At 37.7% G+C, this 23,803-nt stretch overlaps 1 protein-coding gene across 1 annotated transcript in view; it reads left to right on the top strand.

Annotated features, from left to right (window-relative positions):
- Positions 1-22,611, top strand: part of ocrl (OCRL inositol polyphosphate-5-phosphatase) — a 79,944-nt gene extending 57,333 nt beyond the window's left edge. Inside the window, exons 18-23 of the mRNA XM_059977151.1 lie at positions 2,846-3,081; positions 9,519-9,638; positions 11,516-11,600; positions 12,721-12,848; positions 16,614-16,725; positions 20,025-22,611. Coding sequence (XP_059833134.1) covers positions 2,846-3,081; positions 9,519-9,638; positions 11,516-11,600; positions 12,721-12,848; positions 16,614-16,725; positions 20,025-20,143 — 800 coding nt within the window. The 3' untranslated portion in view covers positions 20,144-22,611. The remainder of the gene's footprint in view (positions 1-2,845; positions 3,082-9,518; positions 9,639-11,515; positions 11,601-12,720; positions 12,849-16,613; positions 16,726-20,024) is intronic.
- Positions 22,612-23,803: the final 1,192 nt, after the last annotated feature.

The raw sequence follows: 23,803 nt of genomic DNA, 5'->3' as shown, positions 1-23,803 counted from the left end.
TAGGGATGATGTGTTTTTGATTCTGTGCGATGTTTGTCTGACACCAAACATAGTGTTTAGTCTGGTTTCATCAGACCATAGCATCTTCTTCCAGCTAACATCAGAGCCTCCCACATGCCTTCTTGCAAACTCTAGCCAAGATTTCATGAGAGCTTTTTGTCCGCAGTGGCTTTCTTTTTGCCACTCTCCCATAAAGCTGTGACTGTTGAATCACCCGGGCAACAGTCTGTCCCATCTCAGCTCTGAAGCTTGTAACTCCTCCAGAGTTGTCAGAGTTCTCTTGGTGGCCTCCGTCACTAGTACCCTTCTTGCATAGTTTTTGAAGACAGCCTGTTGTGGGCTGATTTTATAGCTATGCCACATTCTTTCCATTTCTTAATGATTGACAACTGTACTCCAAGGGCTGTTCAGTGACTTGGAAACTTTCTTGTATCCATCTCCTGACTTGTGCTTTTCAATAACCTTTTTGCAGAGTTGCATGGAGTGTACTTTTGTCTTCGTGGTATAGTGTTTGCTAGATAGGCAATAGACAGTAGGTGCAGGGGTAGGCCATTTGGCCCTTCTAGCCAGCACCACCATTCACTGTGATCATGGCTGATCATACACAGTCAGTACCCAGTTTCTGCCCTCACCCCATATCCCTTGACCCCGCTATCCACAAGAGCTCTATCTAACTCTCTCTTGAATGCATCCAGAGGCTTGGCCTCCACTGCCTTCAGGGGCAGAGCATTCCACATATCCGCCACTCTCTGGGTGAAAAAGTTTTTCCTCATCTCTGTTCTAAATGGCCTACCCCTTATTCTTAAATTGTGGCCTCTAGTTCTGGACTCACCCATCAGGGGGAACATGCTTCCTGCCTCCAGCATGTCCAATCCCTTAATAATCTTATATGTTTCAATCAGCTCCCCTCTCATCTTTCTAAATTCCAGTGTATACAAGCCCAGTCGCTCCAATCTTTCAACATATGACAGTCCTGCCATTCCGGGAATTAACCTTATGAATCTACGCTGCACTCCCTCAATAGAAAGAATGTTCTTCCTCAAATTTCGAGACCAAAACTGCACACAATACTCCAGGTGGGGTCTCACCAGGGCCCTGTACAGCTGCAGAAGGACCTCTTTACTCCTATACTCAATTCCTCTTGTTATAAAGGCCAGCAAGCAATTAGCTTTCTTCACTGCCTGCATGCTTGCTTTCATTGACTAATGTACTGACTCACCAGCAGTTAGACCTTCCAGATACAGGTGTAATTACAGTGATCATTAATGGAGAATGTGTGGAGCAGGTTAAGACCTACAAGTATCTGGGAGTGCAGTTAGACGAGAAGCTAGACTGGACTGCCAACACAGATGCCCTGTGCAGGAAAGCACAGAGTCGACTGTACTTCCTCAGAAGGCTGGCGTCATTCAATGTTTGTAGTGAGATGCTGAAGATGTTTTATCGGTCAGTTGTGGAGAGCGCCCTCTTCTTTGTGTGGCGTGCTGGGGAGGCAGCATTAAGAAGAGGGACGCCTCACGTCTTAATAAGCTGGTAAGGAAGGCGGGCTCTGTCGTGAGCACAGAACTGGAGAGTATGACATTGGTGGCAGAGCGGAGGGCGCTGAGTAGGCTACGGTCAATCATGGAAAACCCTGAACATCCTCTGCACAGCACCATCCAGAGACAGAGAAGCAGCTTCAGCGGCAGGTTGCTGTCAATGCAATGCTCCTCAGACAGGATGAAGAGATCATTACTCCCCAACACCATTCGGCTCTACAATTCAACCACCAGGGGCAAGACATGTTAAGGTGCCAGGGTTAGGACTGAGCTTAAGTTACCACTCAATGCACTTTAGTAAACTATTTAAGAACTTTTTAAAAGCTATTTATTAATGCTTTTTGGGAGGGTGATTTTAGATGCATATCATATTTATACTGAGTTAAATACTGTATGTAATTAGTTTTGCTACAATAAGTGTATGGGACACTGGAAAAATGTTGAATTTCCCCTTGGGGATGAATAAAGTATCTATCTATCTATCTAATTTTACTACAATCAATTGAAACACCATGACTGTGCATGGGGCTCTAAAAACAGATCTCCAGTTAACTAATTATGTGACTTCTAAAACCAAGTGGCTGTACCAGTGATGATTTGGTATGTCATATTAAAGGGGGTGAATACTTATGTTATCAATTATTTTGAGTTTTATATTTGTAATTAATTTAGCTCACCTTGTAGAGATGTATTCACTTTGACATGAAAGAGTCTTTTGAAAGGAACTGATTTCTGTAGAATGTTATGGTTTACTCTTCTATCTCCTCCAGTACCCATATCGATTCCATGAAACACCACCTCGATCCCAAAATCTGCATTCTCAAGTGTATTTTGCATGTGAAGCAACAACTTACATTTTCTAAATTGTGCAGGTTAGCACACTTTATTCACTTTTTATTTACTTTCAGGGGGTCAAATACTGGTTAGGTGCCCACTTCGCAGTATGTGTCCCTTCAAAAAATCAAGATTTTTTCTATGAAGTACTGCAGTGATCCTGAAATAGTACATTTCATCCACCTACCTTAGTTCTTTGGTTGACTTCTATGCAACTTCATTGCCCTTCAGATTTGTTCTTTGAAACCACAAAATCTATTCTTCTCAAACTGTAGAAAAATTCTCTTTTCAAGCAAATTCAGTCATTCTTTCTAAGTTTTCGTATCACTGTGCCTACTGTGCTACTAATTTTCATTTATGAGATACCTTGGATTTAAAAAAAAGTTTAAAAGCATCTAATGAATGCAAGTAGCTGCAATTTGTAAGTGTCTCCATTTTAAAAAACTTTCTTAATACTTCGCGTTTTCCCCTTTCAGGTGAATTTGTGGATATTGCACTGGAAGTTTATGTTAGCAAGGGCACTGTGACATTATTAAACTCAGCTGAGGACAAGATTGAAGACATCTTGGTTTTGCATCTGGATCGAGGAAAGGACTATTTTCTGACAATTGGGGGGAATTATTTGCCAAGTTGCTTTGGTACATCACTTGAAACACTTTGTCGAATGAAAAAGCCAATTAGGGACGTGCCAGTTACTAAACTTATAGACTTGGTAAGGATTTGAATTACTGATTTAGGTGATGTAATTTTGAAACTGTCTTTATTAGCCTCCTATCACCCCTCCATTGAATTTAAACTGAGTGAACCAAATTACATCTCAGTATCACTAGTCTAATGAAGTAGAGTTGATCAGAGGACCTACCAGTAATTTCCTTTTTGTGCCATCCAAGCTTTTTGAAATTATCCTTCATTTAGCACTACACTCTAACTTCTCCCCTTCAGGTATTTATTTATAAGGAACATGAGAGCATAAGAAATAGGAGCAGGAGTAGGCCATCCGGCCCATCGAGTCTGCCCCACCATTCAATAAGATCATGGCTGATCTGTCCGTAAACTCAGCTCCATCTATCTGCCTTTCCCCCATAACTCTTAGGTTTTTACATAGTAGGGGAACTATCTAACTGTTTCTTAAATAGTTAACTGTTAATTAACAATAAATGTAACTGTTTACAATTTGATAGCAAGATCTAAAGTTAAATGAGAAACCAAAAATACCTTCCTTATTGTAGGTTTCTAATATTTTATATGTTGCTTCTTTACAACATTGTTAAATTGAGATTTGTCTAAATGATATTTGTTGCAAAGGATTTTGATTCGTAATAATATCTATAACCAATTTGCACCCAGCTTGTGACGGTTAGCCAAAGTAAAAGCAGCAAGTGTCTTGTCTTTGATTATAATGAAGAAATTTTCCTCATCAGGAGATAATGTGATTCTTCAGCTATTAAGTTCAATCCAAATGATAATTTATTGGGGTTGAAATTTGGAAAGTAGAATAATCTTTACAGTGCTGAAAACTAGTTTAAAATCTTAACCTTCTGTTGATTTGTATATGAAAGTAAAATGTATTATAATTTTGTTTTATTTGCATGAGTTTTCAGATAGTCACTCAGGTTGAAATTTCATACTGATACTAGAGGAAATACTCTCAACATTGGGGTTAAATTAAGTCTTGAGGAACGAGACATTTTATCCTTCATCTTCCTTTACCACATGAGGATTCTTAAATTTTCCATTTCTGAATGCACTTTTTAAAAAATGTCTTGGATTTTGCAGTTGCTGAATTGCAATGGTTCTTTCCTGATTTCAATAGCACTTTTTGAAGCTTGTGGATGGCATTCCAAGGATAGACGTAATTGTTTCACTGAACTTGATTCAGTTTGTGCTTGTGACTTATTTTTCAGAAATCTTTCTCTGCCTGATGCTTTTTCTCCTTTCTTTCTGTTCTGATCTGTTCAGGATGATGACCACATGTTTACAAAGGTAAAAGTACATTTGGACTAACAATCTCTGATTGTGTTTAATCATTTAAATAAATCACAGAATTTGATCCTTAGGATTATTTTCTTGGCCGGTGGCCTTGTGCATAAAGTTAAATTTGTTGCTTAATCATACAAACCAAATAAAATCCCAAACTCCATTTCCAATTTAGCAAATTAACTCCACGTGTTTAAATGTAAGGTCAACCAAGATTCCTGGTCCTGATCACTATCTGATTATATCTGTTGATGAATGTATATTTGGAAAATGTATCTATAATCCACATCATCAACCCTTTAACTAGTTAAGTACAATCCTCCCTATATCAGGCCACACATACTTTGCTATGCTGTAATAATCCAACTCCTTTTTTTCTACTTCTCCTTGGAATTTAATCTACTTAATAAATTTGCTTGGAAAAGGACCCGTGTTCCTACTAAAAGTGTTCTGTGAAAAGAAAAGCTTCGTCATCTTCAGCTCCAAAGCCAACTTTGATGCATTTATTCTCTTCCTGACAGAAAATTAGAGTAACAAGCAGCTCTGGCTGCCAACCTTAAAACTAGATAGGTGGTGTGGGGCCTAGGTGAAGGCTCATCTAAGAAATAAATATTCATCTGTCTTGATGCACTGTGTATTTGCAAGATAAATGATAATAGGAGCACATAAAGCTATTTATGCTCTTAGCTGATGATCATACATCTACATTGCAAGGAATTTTGACTTTATTCATTCGGGGAAACAAGTTGAAATTAGTTGCTACTAATGCTCTGACTGAGGCCAGACAACTCAACACAGATCTATCAAAACTGAGAGCACCTTTCCTTTCTAGATCATTTGAGCTTTCCAAACATTGCAATACACAATAAGGTACAACAAAGCCACTCATCAGTATAAATCAACAGAGGAGCAGAATTAGGCCCTTTGGCCCATCGAGCCTGCTCTGCCACTCTGTCATGGCTGATTTATTATCCCTTCAACCTCGTTCTGTTACCTTCTCCCTGTAGCCTTGATACCTGACTAACCAAGAACTATCAACCTCCACTGTAAATGTACTCCACACCAGTCCTTGGCCATGAATTCCACAGTTTCACCACCCTCTGACTAATAAAATTCCTCTTCATCTCTGTTCTAAGTGGATGTCCCTCTATTCTAAGGATGGGCCCTCTGGTTTGAGAACCACCCACTACAGGAAATATCCTCTGCACATTCACCCTATGTAGATATTTCAATATTTGATTCATGCCACCCCCCCCCCCCCCAACTCCCCATTCTTCTGAACCCCAGTGAGTACAGGTCCAGAGTCATCAAATGCGCCTCATACTTTAACCCTTTCATTCCAAGAATCATTCTCGTCAACTTCCTCTGGACCCTCCAGTGCCAGCACATCTTTTCTTAGGTCAGAGGTCCAAACTAAAACTGTCCATAATACTCCAAGTGCAGTTTGACCAGTGCCTTATAAAGCCTTGGTATCACATCTTTGCTCTTGTTCTAATCCTCTGAAATGGAGGCTAACATTGCATTTACATTCCTTACCACTGACTCAACCTGCAAGATAACCTTTAGGGAATTGTGCATAAGTGCCTGCAAGTCTCTTCACAGCTCTGATTTTTGAATTTTCTCCCCACTTAGAAAATAGTCTATGCCTTTATTCCTTCTACCAAAGTGCATGACCACACATACATGTATTCCATCTGACACATCTTTGTCCATTCTCCAAACCAGTCAAACTTCTTCTGTAGATTCCCTGTTTCCTCAATACCATCTGCCCCTCCACCTATTTATCTATATTTGTATTTGCACTGCTTCTTTCCTATGCTCTACTTGCTCTTTCATTGGTCCTGTTTATAGTTATTATTGTATAGATTTGCTGAGCATGCCCGCAGGAAAAAGAGTCTCGGGGTTGTATGTGGTGACATACATGTACTTTGATAATAAATTTTACTTTGAACTTTAAAACTGTGAAAAGAATACAAATACAAATTCCTGCGGAACACACTAGTCAACAGCAGCCAACCAGGATAGCTTCTTTTCCAATCTTATCTCAACTATTTGGATGTTGGAATTGATAGGTTTGTGGCCAAGGTTACAATCAATATAAAGATAGGTGGACAGGCAAGTAATATTAAGGAAACGAGGAGTGTGCCCCCCTTTATTCTGACCATCTTCTATCCATGCTGGTATCTTTCCTGTAATACCATGGGCTCTCATTGTGCTTATCAGTATCATGTGTGCACGCCCGCAAGAAAAAGAAAATAAACAACATCCACTGACTTTCTTTTTCTATCCTGCCTGTTATTTCCACAAAGAATTCCAGCTGATTTTTCAGGCGAGATTTCTCCTTAAGGAAGGACTCCTTAAGGACTTTGGCCTATTTTATCATGTGCCTCCAAATATCCTGAAACCTCATCCTTAATAATGGAATCGAATATTTTCCCACTACTGAAGTCAGGATATCTGGTCTATAATTTCCTTTCTTCTGCCTTCCCTTCTTAAAGAGTGGAGTGACATTTGCGATTTTCCATTCCTCAGGAGCCATCCCAGAATCTAGTGATTCTTGAAAGATCATTACAAATTTTCCACAATCTCTTCAGCTACCTGTTTCAGAACTCTGGGATGTAGTCCATCTGGTCCAGGTGACTTATTTTGCTTAGAGACATTTCAGCTTCCCAAGCAGCTTATTCTAAGTAACAGCAACTACACTTGCTTTTGCCCCTTCCCCAACACTCTTGAATTTCTGGCATACTGCTTGTGCCTTCCACAGTGAAGAATGACACAAAATACTTATTAACTTTGTCTGCCATTTCCTCCCAATTACTACCTCTCCAGTGTCATTTTCCAATGGCCCAATATACACTCTTGCCTCTCTTTTACTCTTTATATATCTGAAAAGGCTTTTGGTATCCTCTTTTATGTTATTGGATAGCTTACCTTCATTCTTCATCTTTTCTCACCTTATGTTTTTTTTGCCATATGTTCGTTTTAAAAGCTTCCCAATCCTCTAGCATCCCACTATTTTTTGCTTTATTATATACCCTCTCTTTTGCTTTTATGCTGTCTTTGGCTTTCTTTTTCAGCCACAGTTGTCTCATCCTCTCTTTAGAATACTTCATCTTTGGGATGTATCTATGTTGCACCTTCCAAATTACTTCCAGAAATGCCAGCCATTGCTCGTCTGCTGTCATCCCTGCTAGTGTCCCCTTCCAAACACCTTGATCCTGCTCTTCTCTCATGCCTCTGTAAATCCCTTTACCATAATACTGATATATCTGACTTTATCTTCTCTCTTAAGCTGCAGGGTGAATTCTATCATATTATGATCACTACATCTAATGGTTTCTTTAACTTAAGCTCCCTAATAAAATCTGGTTCATTACACAACACCAAATCCAGAATTGCCTTTCCCTTATAAGCTTCACCACAAGCTGTTCTTAAAAAAAAATCTCGTAGGCATTCTATAAATTCCCTCTCTTTCCAAAGTACTTCTACTAACTTCAGTTTTCAAATAATACTGCTGTAGTCTTCCTTTGTGAATATTTAAAATATATTTCCATTTTTATTCCACGGGAGACTGATTAACTCCTACTTTATAATCTAATAATACCAGGTAATGAGTTTGCATTTCTGCCTTAATGTTGCCTTTTCACAATCCAGAGCTAATTGACTAAATGATCTGTTACCATTTGTTCTCACAAAATAATACCACCTAGAACTGTTTGTGTCGCACAATGATACTTGGTTTGCAAATTTTCTTAAGTGTACAAATTTTTATTATTTATCATGGCATGTTGTACTTGAATATTGTCTCTAATTAAGAACAATCGTGCCATGTCCCCTTGGTCCAAATTCTTCAAGGCTCTTCTCAATCCAATGTACATTCCCATAGAATAAATTGTGACATGCTTCCAAAAGCTTCACAGGGGAGCTAAATGATCAGCAGCTTTATGATAGAAAATGTGTATTAGGGATGTGCAAATCCTTCCATACCAGGCTGTACTGTTTAAAGACTATAAACAACACAGCCTTCACCCAAAATGACCTTTTGCCTACCTCAGAATGTTAGATAATTGTGAGAATCTAGACTAGCCATTGAGCTGACAAGGTCATTGAAACAAATTAAACTCCCAGAAGCAATGGCTTTTCGACTGGTTTATACTCAACTTTGCAGGACTAAATCAAACCATACCTGATGGAATTTGGGAACTCTATCCTTCCAGAACAGGGGTTCCCAACGCGCGATTCACAGACCCTTTACTTAAAGGAATTAGTCCATGGCAAAAAAAAATTGGGAACCCCTGTTCTCAAAGAACAGTATGTCAGAATTCATGAGGGTGGGCAGCATCGCCCTCCTAAACAAAAGCTAATAAAGAGACATCAGAAATTGGTAATCCATTTCAACTGTTACATGTCAATTAGAAAATTCTGTTCCAGGCCTTTGCTAATTGAGTCAAGTCTGGATCATACCTGCAACATGTCTCTGATAGTCTGTAGCACTCATGGGTCTCTGGGTACAGGACTGGGGATGGGATAAAGGAAGTGCTTTCCAAAATAGGGTTTGGGGAGGGAATCTATAATTGGATGCCATTGCTCTGCAAACAGATTAACAGCTGGGAAATGGGATCCTTCCCAATTAACTCTTAGTTTGTATTGAGCTTTTGTTAAGTTTATCTGGATGCCAGGTTGTGGACGCAATTTGGCTCAAAGCATTCCTGTTATATGGATGATATGTCCTGTTCAGATCCCCTATCAGTCTGCAGATTGTTCAGCATCTGGAACCAGATTGAACTGGCCTTGGGAATGGTGGGGGGAAATTGCAGTGTTTTTATGGTAGCCTTTTACTGATAGAAAAAGCATATTTTCAGAATATGGCATTCTGTCAAAGATTGCCATTATCATCTGGTATCAAAAACTTAATCTTGTAGTGTTATTTACTTCAAATACTCTGTTTTTCTCTGTAAAACTGAACAGCTCATAATTATTGAAATATTTTATTTCCCATACATCGTAGTTATTATCACTTCAAAATAAACTAAACTGATGGTACTCTAGATCTGTTTTTATCAGTGGGTGCTTACATATCTGGTTTGGTCTTCAGTGAGTTGCCTAACCTTAAATGATGCAATGAAAAATGCCATTTTCCTAAATTATCTAATTTCTCATTATGTTTGATAGGAGAAATCTCAGTTAGACCTCGTCAGTATGGATAATATAGGAACTGACAAACAACCTCTACAAGTTCCAAAGGAAATTTGGTTGTTAGTAGATCATCTCTTTAAGAATGCAATTCGTCAGGTAATTGTAATCAATTTTCTCCTATTTCACCTGTGAACTATCAATCAAATGGTTCATCTCTAATTTCTCAAAAGACTGCTGAAATGATGAGAGTTACAAATATGTGGTCTTGTAGATGCTCTTTTTGGCTACTGAGAAGTGGTCTTTATGAAAAACTGAGATTTTTGCAAAGAAAAAAATACTTGTGTATACAAAAGAACATGTTACTGCCATACGGTTCCTAATCCCATTGTAAGTTTTTGCAGTTTGCTTAGTTTCTCTACTACCTTGTCTGACTGTATTACCTTTATGCATTTTCATGTATGTCACAAGGTAATACAGCACAGAGAAAGGCCTTTCAGCCCAGCAGTATTTTTAATTGCTTTTATTTATTATTACTCTCTCTTTCTGTATTTGCAAATACAAAAGAAAGAAATAATAATAATAGATAAATATCAGGAACATCAGATGAAAAGTCCTTGAAAGTAGTTCCATTGAGATGTTCCCACAACCAATGGATTCACTTTCAAGGGCTTTTCATCTCATGTTCTTGAGATACATATGTTATTATTATGGTAATGGTATGGTATTATGATAATTATTCTATACATTTATCTAAGTATGCCCACAAAAAAATGACTCTCGGGGTTGTATATGATGATATATATGTACTTTGATAATATTTATTTTGAACTGATCCATGATAACCACAGCATCTTGCTTGCCAATCTCAGTTGCCCACTTTCTGCCCATAACCCTCTAAATTCTCCGCTCCATGTACCTATCCCAAATGTTGAAAATCTACACACCTTAGCCACTTCCTCTGGCAACTCATTTCAGGTACTCATCACTTTCTGTCAAGTTACCTCTCAGATCTCTTAAATCTCTCCCCTCATCTTGTGTCTGTGTCCTCTAGTTTGGACTCCTTAAAGATTATGACCCCTCATGATTTTATAATCTTAGGTCACCCCTGATTCAAGACCCAATCATCCTTGTGAACCTCTGTATTGTTATCTGGAAACTGGAGTGCAAAGGGCTCCATAACCATACTCTTCTAGGTTCCTTCTATACACATTAGAAGAGGTCAGATTTTGAAATCAAAATTGGGAACTGGTTACTGATTTTCACTTCAGCACCTATCACTGGTTTTGAACTCTACAATGGGCTGCCAGTTGAATTTGAGACCTACAAATTTGTGTATTTTTCTCCCTAAGGTTGTAAGTCTGTGTATCAACGACTAAACAGTATCGTAGAGAAAGACAGCACAACACAGGACCTTCAGCTCACTGAATTTACACTCGCTATGGAGCAAACTAATCCTGCCTTAACCCATTTTATTCTCCCTCATATTTCCATTAACCTCTCTGCTAGATTCTGCTACTTATCTGCACAGTAGAAGAATTTACAGGAGTCAATTAACCTGCCAACCTGCACATTTCTTTGGAATATGGGCAAAAACTAGATGATCTAGAGGAGACACAAGTGGTCATTGGAGTCCAGCACAGACACCAGAGCGAGTCAGGATTGAAGGGTTGCTGTAGCTCTGAGTCAGCAGTTCTGCTGCCTGCACCTCTATACCATTCTGTAGGGAGTTTAACTTTAAGAAGCCTGAAGAAGCAAGACACGAGGGAAATTTTTTTTGTTGCTTTCACTAAACGAGTACTGTGTGTTGTATGTATCTCTGAGGTTTGCTGCCCAGAACTTTGAACTTTGAAATGGAATTATTACCACTACTGGAACAAGGACAAATTCCTTGTGATGCACTTTTTGTTTCAATTATCAAAAGTGGTCACAGTCCAATTTCCAGGCAATGATTAATAAAGTTGAGTAGAAAAGTCTTGCTGGGAATATCACATTTTAGAAAGTTTTTCATTTTATCCTGATGATCTTTTTGACAGGAGGACCTGTTCCAGACTCCTGGTATGCAGGAAGAACTTGAGCAGATTTTTGACTGCTTGGACACAAGTATTCCACTGACTATTCGTATCCTTTGGGCTATAAATGGAGACGAAACAAATGGCACTTTGGTATCATAGATACAGGCACTATCACAACAAGATCTCTGATTTTGAGATGCATTGCTGATACATACCTGTAGGTTAAAGTTTGTTGCATTGAGAGGTGATGCTTCAAAGTGCAGTTATTTTTTAAGTGTACAATAAAATGCTTCATGAAAACTGAATGCTTATTTGAAATTAAGGTTTGAATTTCTACAGTAATTCTGTAACTTTTCCTGAGAACGCAGTTTATTGGTTCAACTTAGAAAAGTTTTCGATGGGTAGATGGGAATATATTCCTGTGAAAAACCGTTTTAGTTGAAACCATGTTATTTGAGGCATTTATTCCATGAAAAATGGATGGAGACCTGATAGTTTAACTACAAACACAAGATGTTTGAGTTCAGAGTGTTATTAAAATCCTTATCCACACGAATGATTGAGTTGTTGAACTTGAATCTACTGAGTAACCTGTACAGTCATGCAAAGAAAAGGGGAATACAGAAGCTTCCATCATATCCATCAGGAGGTGATGACACAGAGACTGTAGGTCAGGACTGTCTGTCAACATGTGGAGCAAATGCTGCTAGTTCCCAGCATTGCCCGTACTTGCCAGCCAGGGCACAGTCCTGAATTGTACAACTCAAAACTGAGCAGATGCACTGCTCTCTCCAGTCCCCTAGTTCCAGTTCCCAGAGGTAGACTTTTCTGATTGAGACATGGTGCAGTTGATTGCTGCAGGAACATCAATAAGAGGGCAAGAGGTTGTTCCACATTCCCAACGCAACAGTGAGGAGAAAAGATTTGTGTCTTATTCCCAGCATAGCAGTGCTTTCAGTAATTCAGCTGTATTTATAAAGTTATAATGACTCCTGCAGTTGCTTCTTTAGTGCTTACGTTTCTGGAAATATTTTCAACACCAAATGAGGTATGAGAATGTAACTGCAAGCTGAAATATTGATTAAAAAGCTTTGTCAATTGTCATTGATCATGTTATATGAATGTCAGTGTAACACAACTATATAACAGGAAAACCTATTCAAAGCCAAAGGAGTATTTGTTAGATGCTCCAGAAAACTTGATATTTTCCTGATTACATGCACTAGCTGGTGGCAACCATTCAGTAGCGGAAGCTCTACTCATCTTCCTTGAAGCACTTCCAGAACCTGTGATATGTTATGAGCTTTATCAACGATGCTTAGAATCTTCATATGATCACCGCAGCTGTCAAACTGTGAGTTAATTATTATTGTATTGTTTGTAAAAGGAGCCATAATTGCTTGTCAATTTGTTGTTTATGAACAGCTACCCTGATTCATTCAGCCTGTTCCACATAATTGTGCAGTCCCCACACCAAAATAATTTGATCTTGTGAGAAAAGGTAAAATGAAAACTCCTGCAATTTGGAGGGCAAAATTTTGGAAGATTCTTCTAGAAGATTTTTAATTGTTCAAAGGGTTACCCAACTCAAGAATGTGACTCCTGGACTTCGCTAATCTTTTTAATTGGCAGATGAGTGCAATCTTTCTTTGTTAATTATTGAGCAAACCTCAGTCAGAACATCCTTTTTTTTCCCTTCAAAAGTCTTGCATTCCATGTTTTTGTTTTAAACTGTCTTATTTTAGGCTGTATATTGGGAATTAATTTCCTTGTTCTGCCGTGCACTCACAAAACCCTCCACGTATGGACACAAAAATTGGACATTGTATTTTAAATGTAGCTGACCACAGGTAGATTTAAAGTTATCTTCGTATTCAATAAGTTCACTCCAATATGTTTTCTGCTGAAGATAACTCTGCATGCCATTGCCCACCCAGCTCCCAGTGGTGTGCAGAAATGTTGATCATTTGCCATGTCTACATGCAATGCTTATTATTTGCCTCTTCATGCAGATATCCTTTGTTGACTGCTTTTTTTTCTGAATAACTTAGCAAATCAAGCTTAGCAGCTTGTATTGGTATCAGGACTTAGCATCATTAAAAATGTTCCATATTAACTTGAACCATCATTACATGGCCATTCTCAAGTATAACTGGCAGTTCTGTTGCATGACAGAAACATTTCTTCATATTAATATTCTTATTAGACAAAAGAAATGTTTTGTTGGATAGTTCCTTAGTAAATCATCTATGAGGTTGTCTAGTTCCCCAATATCACTCAGTTTAAAAGGCATTTATTTGTACTGGCAAGTTTCCTTGGATACTTGTTTCTAAGTATCTAGATAATTAATTCATCTGAACTACTAAAAATATTGCATAGTGCCAAGACTTGTTCTTAAGAAGGAAATTTCAAAACCAATTCAACTAAAGGTTCCAATCAGATGACTAAAAGGTTTTGAAGCTAGAGAATATTTCTACACCAGGAGTGTTTTTTTCCAAGAGCGTGCTATTTAAAATTCACACATTAAACTTAAGGATTTCTGATCCTACTGCAATTAAAATATTTTGTAACCTATTTACAAGAATCCTCCTTGGGTCATGCTGCTTCATGTGCAAACGGTTTCTCTGCAAAAATGTTCATTGCTTTCCTATGAATGGCAAGATGCTGTTCTTTCACAGAAATTCAGAACTTGTCCAGGGACAGGTCAGTAAATCTCATCTTGAGTGCATGATCAGAGTGCAGCTCACAAAGATCTTCCTCTTCTCTCAAAATCAAGTTCTCAGGCTGAGTAGAAGAGTCAGAGAAAGGGTCCCTCAGCCAATCATACACTTGTGTTGAAAGGGAGGAAAAAAATTTGTTCTGTAGATCTTCCAATAAGACTTGAGACTTTCTGATATACTTCCTCACTCAAAAGTTCAAGCAGCAGTGGAAACATTTCAAGATTTCCTTTTGTAACATGAGTTTTCCAAAGATTCAGTTTCCTTTTAAATCCAAAAATCTTATCACATGATGTCTTAAGGTGGATAAGTCACCTTGACCAAAGGGACTACATCCCAGATTCCTGAAAGAGGTTGCTGATCATTGGTCACATTGGTCATGATCTTTCAAGAATCACTTCATTTCTGGCGTGGTCCTGGAGGACAGGAAGATTGTAAATGTCACTTCATTCTTTAAGAAGGAAGGAAGGCAAAAGAAAGAAAATTATAGGCCAGTTAATCTAACCTCAGTGGTTGGGAAAGTGTTGGGGTCTATAGTTGAGGATGAGGTTTTGGGGTACTTAGAGACTAATGATAAAATAAGTCATGATTTCTATGAAGGGAAATCTTGCCTGATAAACCTGTTGGAGTTGTCATGGAAATAACAAGCAGCATGGACAAAGGAGAGGTAATGGATGTCATTTACTTGGATTTTCAGAAGGCATTTGATAAGGTGCCACACATGAGGCTGCCTAACGAGATAAAATTCTGTGGTGTTACAGGAGAGATACTGGCATGGATAGAGGAATGACTGATGGGCATAAGAAAGTGAGTGCAAATAAAGGGGCCCTTTTCTGGTTGGCTGCCAGTGACTAATGGTGTTCCTCAGGGGTCAGTATTGGGACTGCTACTTTTCACATTGTCAGCGATTTGGATAATGGAATTGATGGCTTTGTGGCAAAGTTTGTAGATGATACAAAGCTAGGTGGAGTGAAAGGTAGAGTTGAGGAAGCAATGCAATTGCATCTGGGCTTAGACAAGTTGGAAGAATGGGCAAAAAAGTTGCAGATGGAGTACAATGTTGGGAAATGTATGATGCATTTTAGTTAAAGGAACAATAGTGCGGACTGTTATCTAAATGGGGAGAAGGTTCAAACATCAGAGGTGCAGAGGGACTTGGGAGTCTTAATGCAAGACTCCCAGAAGGTTAATTTACAGGTTGAGACTGGTAAAGAAGACAAATGCAACATTGGCATTTATTTCAAGGGGATTAGAATATAAAAGCAAGAAGATAATGCTGAGGCTTTATAAGACACTAGTTAGGCCGCACTTGGAGTATTGTCAACAGTTTTGGGCCCCATATCTGAGAAAGATATTTGTTATTTGATATTCGTCCTTGGAGAGGGTCCAGAGGAGGTTCACAAGGATGATTCAGGGAATGAAGGGGTTAACATATAGGCTTTGGGCCTGTACTCACCTGAATTTAGAAGAACGAGGGGGATCTCATTAAATCTCCTAAATGTTGATAGTAGATAAGGTGGATGTGGAGAGGATGTTTTTTTGATGGGATTATCCAGAACTAAAGGGCACAATCTCAAAAACTGAGGGGCAACCTTTTAACAGAGGTAAGGAGGATTTTTTTTTTTAGCCAAAGAGTAGTGAACCTGTGGAATACTCTGTCACAGACTATGGTGGAGGTCAAGTCCATGGGTATATTTAAGGTGGAAGTTGATAGTTTCCCGATCAGTCAGGGCATCAAATGATATGGTAGGAAGGTGTGTGGGGTTGAGTGGGATATGGGATCAGCCATGATGGAATGGCAGAGCAGACTCAATGGGCTGAATGGTTGAATTCTCCTCCTGTGTCTTATAGTTTTACCTCATACTTTATTAAGATTTTTATTTTTGCACTACTTAATTAACTGTTTTATATAATGTATTTACTTTTTTCTATAATTATGTAATGCATTGTACTGGTGCTACAAGGAACAGATTTCATGACATATGCCAGTGATATTAAACCTGATTCAGAATTTTTAGTTATTTTAGTGTTTCATCCAGTTCTATATTAAATACCTTTTCTTTTGCAGTATATTCATCTAAAAAATTTAATTCCTACATTATAGAATGTTTTGCCATAATAGAAGTACTATAAAAATTACTGAAATGTACTTTGCTGGAGTATATTTATTCTGAGCATTGGTAATTTATGTGTAAACATTTTGAAAGTTCAAACATCTTGTGGTAGTTTTTTTTATAACAGCAATTGAAACCATTTGCTAAAATTAACAACATTCTTACCACAGAATTATTGGGTATTGGATTGTAAAACAAGCTGATATACAATGTTTCATTATGCCTGCTGCATTGCAGCCACACTATTCATCAATCTTTGATCAAAAATGTTTATTTCTTTCTCACTAGTTGATATCTCAATTGCCCCGGAGTCACAGAAATGTGTTTCGGTACTTGATGTCATTTCTGCGGGAATTGCTGACCTATGCAGAAGACAACAAGCTTGATGCCAAGATGCTAGGTAAAAAAATTTTTGCACACTTTGATTCAAAATGTTCTACTTATTGATATTATAGGTTGTGTTATATATGCTGCCACAGCATACCTTTATTTGCAGATTCTATTTGTCTCAACAATCTAGTACTTCATACATCTTAAGAAGCTTATTTAATCTGAACAGGATTGAAAATTATCATTCCTGGTGAAAACGTTCTGTCTAACTTCAGTATATTTCAAATGTAGTATATCAAACTAGAAAATTTTAATTCATTTGTGCTTCATGCACAGAATTTACAAGTTCTCGTCAATTGATCTGTAAATTAGAGAGCGTATAATATAGCGGTTGAAGAGATTACGGAGGCATTAGTAATGATCTTTCAAGACTTGTGAGATTTGAAATTGTTCCGGAAGACTGATAAGTTGTAAATGTCACTCCACTGTTTAGGGAGAGAGGCAAAAGAAAAGAAATTATAAGCCAGTTAACCTGTCTTCAGTGTTTGGGAAGATGTTGGAGTCCATTATTAAGGATGAGTTTTTGAGTTTCTTACAAGAAAGTAGACCGAAGTCAGCATGGTTTCCTAAAGGGGAAATCTTGCCTGATAAATCTGTTAGAATCCTTTGAGGAAATAGTAGGCAGGATAGAAAAGAAGAGTTGTTTACTTGGATTTTCAGAAGTCCTTTGACAAGGTGCTACACATGACACTGCTTAACAAGATAAGAGCCCATGGTATTACAGGAAAGATACCAGCATGGACAGAAGATTGGCTGACTCGCAGGAGGCAAAGAATGAGAGTAAAGGAGGCCTTTTCTGGATGGCTGCCTGTGACTAGTGATGTTCCACAGAGGTCGGTGTTCACATTGTATGTCATTGATTTCAGTGACAGAATTGAAGATTTGTGGCCACGTTTACAGAAGATATGAAGGTAGTTGGAGGGGATAGGTGATGTTGAGCAAGCAGTGAGTGTGCAGAAGGACTTAGATTAGAAGAATGGGCAAAGAAGTGGCAGGTGGAATATAGTGTAGTGAATTTTTTGGTCATGCACTTTGGTAGAAGAAATAAAGGCAAAGACCATTTTCTAAATGGAGAGAAAATTCAGAAATCAGAGGTACAAAGAGACTTGGTCCTCATGCATGATTCTGTAGCGGTTAACTTGCTGGTTGAGTTGGTGGTAAGGAAGGCAAATACAATGTTAGCATTCATTTTGAGAGGACTAGAATGTAAAAGCAAATATAAATAAATGACAAGGCTTTGTAAAGCATTGATCGGATGCACTTTTAGTAGTGTGAGCAGCTTGGGCATCTTATCCAAGAAAAAGATGGAGAGGGCCATCCAGAGGAAGTTTGTGAGAGTGATTCCAGCAACGAAAGGATTTCTGTATAAGGAGTAATTGACGGCACTGGGCGTGTACTCATTGAAATCTATGGGATATCAAAAGGCCTCGATAGAGTGGATGCAGAGAGGAAGTTTCCTATAGTGGGTAGTCTAGGACCAGAGGGCACAGCCTCAGAATAGAAGGATGTGTGCCTTTAGAACAGAGATGAGGAATTTCATTTGTCAGAGGGTGGTGAATTTGTGGAATTCATTACAGCAGAGGCTGTGGAGGCCAACTCATTGGGTATGTTTAAAGCAGAGGTTGATAGGTTCTTGCTTAGTAAGGGTGTGAAATGTTTTGGGAAGAAAGCAGAAGAATGGAGTTGAGAGGGTTAATAAATCACCCATGATGGAATGGCAGAGAAAACTCAATAGGTCAAATGACCTAATTCTGCTCCTGTGCCTTATGGTCTTTAGAGTAGTCCAGGGTGTGCTGTCATACTTGATATTCAGACCAGAATGTACTTCAGTGACACTCCTGTTACCAATTAGGCTGAAGACTAATGTCCTCTTGATAAAATTGGCAGCAACATCTGAGTCAGTAATTCAATATAATGCCAAAGGACTTGTGCATTGTCAAATGCAATAATATAGAGTTCTCATCTCCCTGTTCAGATGGATGTAAAAGGTATCCCCTTAAACCCAGTGTAATCCCTTACTTATAAGTGTCAATATCTGGTAGAAATTCACGCGTCATCCCAAAATGGTGAGCTTTAATTATTTTTGGTGAACTTAAAAATCAAGACCATTTACTCTTTCAGTAACCCCAACTGTTTATTCTTTATCAAATTAAAACTAATATGTTGCTCCCCAAGTTTTCTATATTAAAATGTAACCTATACTATAATTTTTAATCAAACTGTAATATTTTCAAAGAAGAAAACTGCCCATTCTTTTTATCAGTAAAGAATCTTGGATATTCTGAGGAAATGAAAACTTATGTAAATCATTCAATTATACTTGGAGCATTTGGTTTGAAATAGTAAAAAGTGAAAAGGCTGAAAATAGTCAACAGTATAGGCTGAGTTAAGGGAACAAAAAAAGGTAAAACGTTAGTAAACATTTTGGAACATTTTTTCAATGTGAAATGTTAGCTCTGTCTTCACAGATGTCTGATCCTCAATGTTTCTATATTTTCTGTAAATTTACAGATCTGCAGTTTTTTTTGGCATCTGTCAATGGTGCCGTTTTTTATGATTTACATCCCATTGTTTCATTTTGCGTACGGGGTGCCTGTGTCCAAATATGAACAGACAAGAATATTACCCCTCAATAGGAGGTCTTTCACTCAGGCATTTGAAGGACTATTTTCCTCCAAATGCCAGCATCAAAGATATTAGATGTAAGGGGTTTTATCATTGTGTATAATGCTAGGGGTTTGGCATCATAACATATTGATGGCCCTGCAGCAGCCATACCCACAAACTTATGCTGGAATCCATAGACCTAAGAGTTATGAAAAGGAGTGGAACTGAACAACAGCAGCAAGCAATACTTTCAGGCCAGGAAGATAAAAGTATTTACAGTAAAGATAAGAAATCATATAGTACATTTTACTATTTTGAATAGTTTTGTTTCAATAGCCTATTTTAATAACTAGAAGATTGGCATTGACTGTAATTTGAAGTGCTGAAGGATAATTGTTGACCATTTGAGTTTGCTTCCGTGCCTGTTTCATATCCAGAAATCCCAATAGATTTGTGTCTCTAAATGAAGCAGTACATTTGAAATGTACCTGATTTTCCCAGATATGTTTACATAACAGAACCAAACATTTTTTCAGACTAGGCAAGTATTCTAATGTGTGAACTTAACTATTTATTTAACTTCCATGTGATTGCTATTACTGGTTTTTAACTAATTGAAACAAACATGTTTAGAGAAATTGGCATTTCATTTCAATTGTATGCATATTGATTATTTCAAATATTTTTTCCTGTAATCCCCAGCTACCCTCTTTGCAAGTCTGCTTTTGAGGCCACCACCAAACTTTGTTGGGCGGCAAACCCAAAATGATAGACAACGTGCTGTGAACTTCATCTATGGCTTCCTGGGTGGAGATAACTAATTTTTGGACATACTTCTGACCACGTCTTCACTGCACTGTGATCGTATTGCAAATGTACAACAAAATGGTGATCGATAGATACAGATACTTGAGCCTTTTATTCCAGTATATGCCAATATCAGTTTTTGTGGTAGTTAGTCCCAAAATCTTTCTTGCCAACTAGTGATTGTCATAAACTGGTTCCATGTGAACATAGACAATTTCATTCATTGTACAGACCACTTTTTTGATTGTGAATTTTATTTCCCAACTAATGCGTAAAATATTTCAGCATTGTACCTAATGTCTATTTTTAATACCAGCTTGCTGCAAATTGGACTAGAACATTTTTAATAATTTACATGACTTGATGATACTGAGCAATGGTAACTCCATCAGTTTAAGTAGAAAATGCAGTGATGCATCGCAGGATGAAATGTCCAATTATGTTTTTTTAACCCCCTACCATTAAAACAAATTTCTCAATTATATTTTTAATAACTGAATAGAAATTAGCTTAGTAAGAGGGCAGTAAACTTCCATTCGGTGAATGTATTTCATCTGTCAGCTGTGATGGATGGAACTTGTCTGTTCGATTGTGTTTCCTGGGTGAGTTTTAGGAAAGATGAATGTATATAAAAGTGTTCACCCTGATTACCAAGTGATAATGGTGGAGATGTTGAGTTTAATTGTGTGCAGCAGCACTCAATACAATGGCTTAATATTCAGAAATCCAAATATATGTGTCAGAGCAAAATTATTGGTTGTCTGAAACATGGCATTTTAAACTTTAATAAAATTGCGAAATTTCTAAATAATCCCTACAGACACGGGGAAGACAGCAGATGCTAGGAACCGGGAGCAACATGGGGGGTGGGGAGATCTGGCGGAACTCAGCAGGTCAGGTAGCATCTACGCAGAGAAATGAAGAGTTGATGTTTATGGCTGACTTCTGTGGCTGGGCTTCTTTCTTTCCAGTCTTGATGAAGGGTCTTGGCCTGAAACGTCAACTATTCATTTTTCTCTGTAGATCCTCCGGACCAGTTGGATTCCTCCGGCACTTTTTTTTTATATACATATGTTGCTCCAGCATTCAACTACAGATAAAGTTTGGATACTAAATTCATTCAAATTATATTGTGCATTTTCAAGAGTGATACTACAAAGTTTTTAATTTTCGTATATTTATTGAAGATCATATTTGTTCAACAAGCAGCAGTTTATTATACCCATATATTATTTACGGTTTCTTTAATGAAGTATGAGTTAGTGTCATGCAAAAAAAAAGCACGGTCTCTTATGGAATGATAAATTGCAGTTCTGGAACCCAAGACTCTCTGCAGTCTATCAAGAATACAGATTTAATTACAACCCAATTATTTCAGAGTTTCGTCTTGCTGTCCTGAGGCTACCTGCCGATCAGAATAGTATAGCAGTATTACAGAACAACCCTGCCATTCACTCAATCAGACAATTACATAAATTATAAGATGAAGGAAGTAGAAGACGTATTTTAGTTTGATATTTTTATTCTACTGGAATTGTTGGGTTGAATCTATTATTCGATCACCAGTTTTTTTTAAAAAGTGCTAAGTAATCAGTTTAAACTGGTTTAGTGTTGCCAGATCCCAGCTATGGGAAAACATTTGTGCGTGTGTGTGTGTGTGTATGTGTGTGTGTGTGTGTGTATATATTTAAAAGTAAACTATGGCATTAAGTTTATGTGTAGAACAGAGTATTTTCAAAATAATGTATGCTCCTTGATAAGGTATAGAAATTGTTTTTGAAAAAAGAACTACAACCTCTCCTTGATATGATATGCTTGTAAATGTCAGTAAAAGCATCTTGTATTGAACCTCTTCACTCAGCTAATACCAACACTACAGATCTTAAGTTGCATTTTTAATTGGGGTTTCCCTCAGATCAGAATGCCTAGATAAGATGAATAATGTACTTTAGTACACTCCGTTTTTAATACAATTTGGCATGAACCTAACAGTGAAAAATTGTCTGTTAATTAATCCATTTACATGCAAGTCAAAATGAAATTTGTAATCAAGTGGCTTGATTATAAATTCACTGTACAAAGAAAAGCAAAAGCAGCAGTTGTGTAACACTTGGGATCCCTTGCCAGCCAATGATCAATGGGCATTCGTTTAAACTATGAAGTAAATGAAAATATTTGAAATTCCTGTCATTGATTGTGATGAATGATTGAAATACCTTTGGTCATTTGAAGTTTTTATCTGCATTGTTTTAATCAATGTTATGCCAGCTCAGTAAATATGCTGAATTTATGAAAGGCATACTTCAAAAGACCAGATACAAAAATTATTCAATCTCATTGATATGGTATGAAGAACTTGGAATAATTAGATACCAGTGTTCATAATTGCTGTCCAATACACTACAATGTATATTTTGGTCTCTGGGTTATTTCATTACCTTAAGTTACATTTTTCAATTAAATCCATTTAATTCTCTCCAAATAGCATTGTTTGTCACTTATTTAAAATATATTATTCTGGTTTCTGGTGCATGGAGCATTTGAGATAAGCTATCGTATTTAAGCTTCTGTCAGATATTACATAGAGTTAAAGAAAACTATAGCACATAAACATGCCTTTTGGCCCATCTAGTCCATGCCAAACCATTTAAACTGCCTACTCCCATTAACCTGCACATGGATCATAGCCCCCCCCCCCCCAATACCTCAGCCATCCTTGTACCTATCCAAACTTCTCTTAAGTGTTGAAATTGAGCTTGCACACACCACTTGCACTGGTAGTTCATTCAACACTCTCTCAACTCTCTGAAGAGGTTTCCCCTCATATTCCCCTTAAACTTTTCACCTTTCACCCTTAACCCATGACCTGTAGTTGTAGTCCCACCCAACCTCAGTAGAAAAAGCCTACTTGCATTTACCCTATCTATACCCTTCATAATTTTGTATGCCTCTATCAAATCGCCATTAATCTTCTACAAGGAGTAAAGTCTGAACCTATTCAATCTTTCCTTATAACTCAGGTGCTCTAGTCCCAGCAACAGCCTTGTAAATTTTCTCTGTACTCTTTCAACCTTGCATACATCTTTCCTGTATAGGTGACCAAAACTGCTCCCAGTATCCCAAATTAGGCCTCACCAATGTCTTACAAAACTTCAAAATAATCTCCCATCTCATGTACTCAGTATTTTGATTTAGGAAGACCAATGTGCAAAAAGCTTTCTTTTTTTGCAAACCTATCTACCTGTGACACCACTTTCAATGAATTATGCATCTGTATTCCCAGATCCCTTTGTTCTACTGCACTCTTTACAATGGCTTGCAAAAGTTTGGGCACCCCGGTCAAAATTTCTGTAACTGTAAATAGCTAAGCAAGTAAAAGATGATCTGATTTCCAAAAGGGATAAAGTTAAAGATGAAGCATCTCTTTAATATTTTAAGCAAGATTAGTTTTTTTATTTCCATCTTTTACAGTTTCAAAATAACAAAAAAGGAAAAAGGCCTAAAGCAAAAGTTTGGGCGCCCTGCGTGGTCAGTATTTAGTAACACCCCCTTTGGCAAGTATCACAGCTTGTAAACACTTTTTGTAGCCAACGAAGAGTCTTTCAATTCTTGCTTGGGGGATTTTCACCCATTCTTCCTTGCTAAAGGCTTCTAGTTCTGTGAGATTCTTGGCT

Source organism: Hypanus sabinus, chromosome 8 (assembly GCF_030144855.1).
Source record: "Hypanus sabinus isolate sHypSab1 chromosome 8, sHypSab1.hap1, whole genome shotgun sequence".
In the NCBI taxonomy this organism is placed as follows: domain Eukaryota; kingdom Metazoa; phylum Chordata; class Chondrichthyes; order Myliobatiformes; family Dasyatidae; genus Hypanus; species Hypanus sabinus.
The sequence above is the reverse complement of the archived record's forward strand: the minus strand, read 5'-3'. Positions and strand labels throughout refer to the sequence as shown.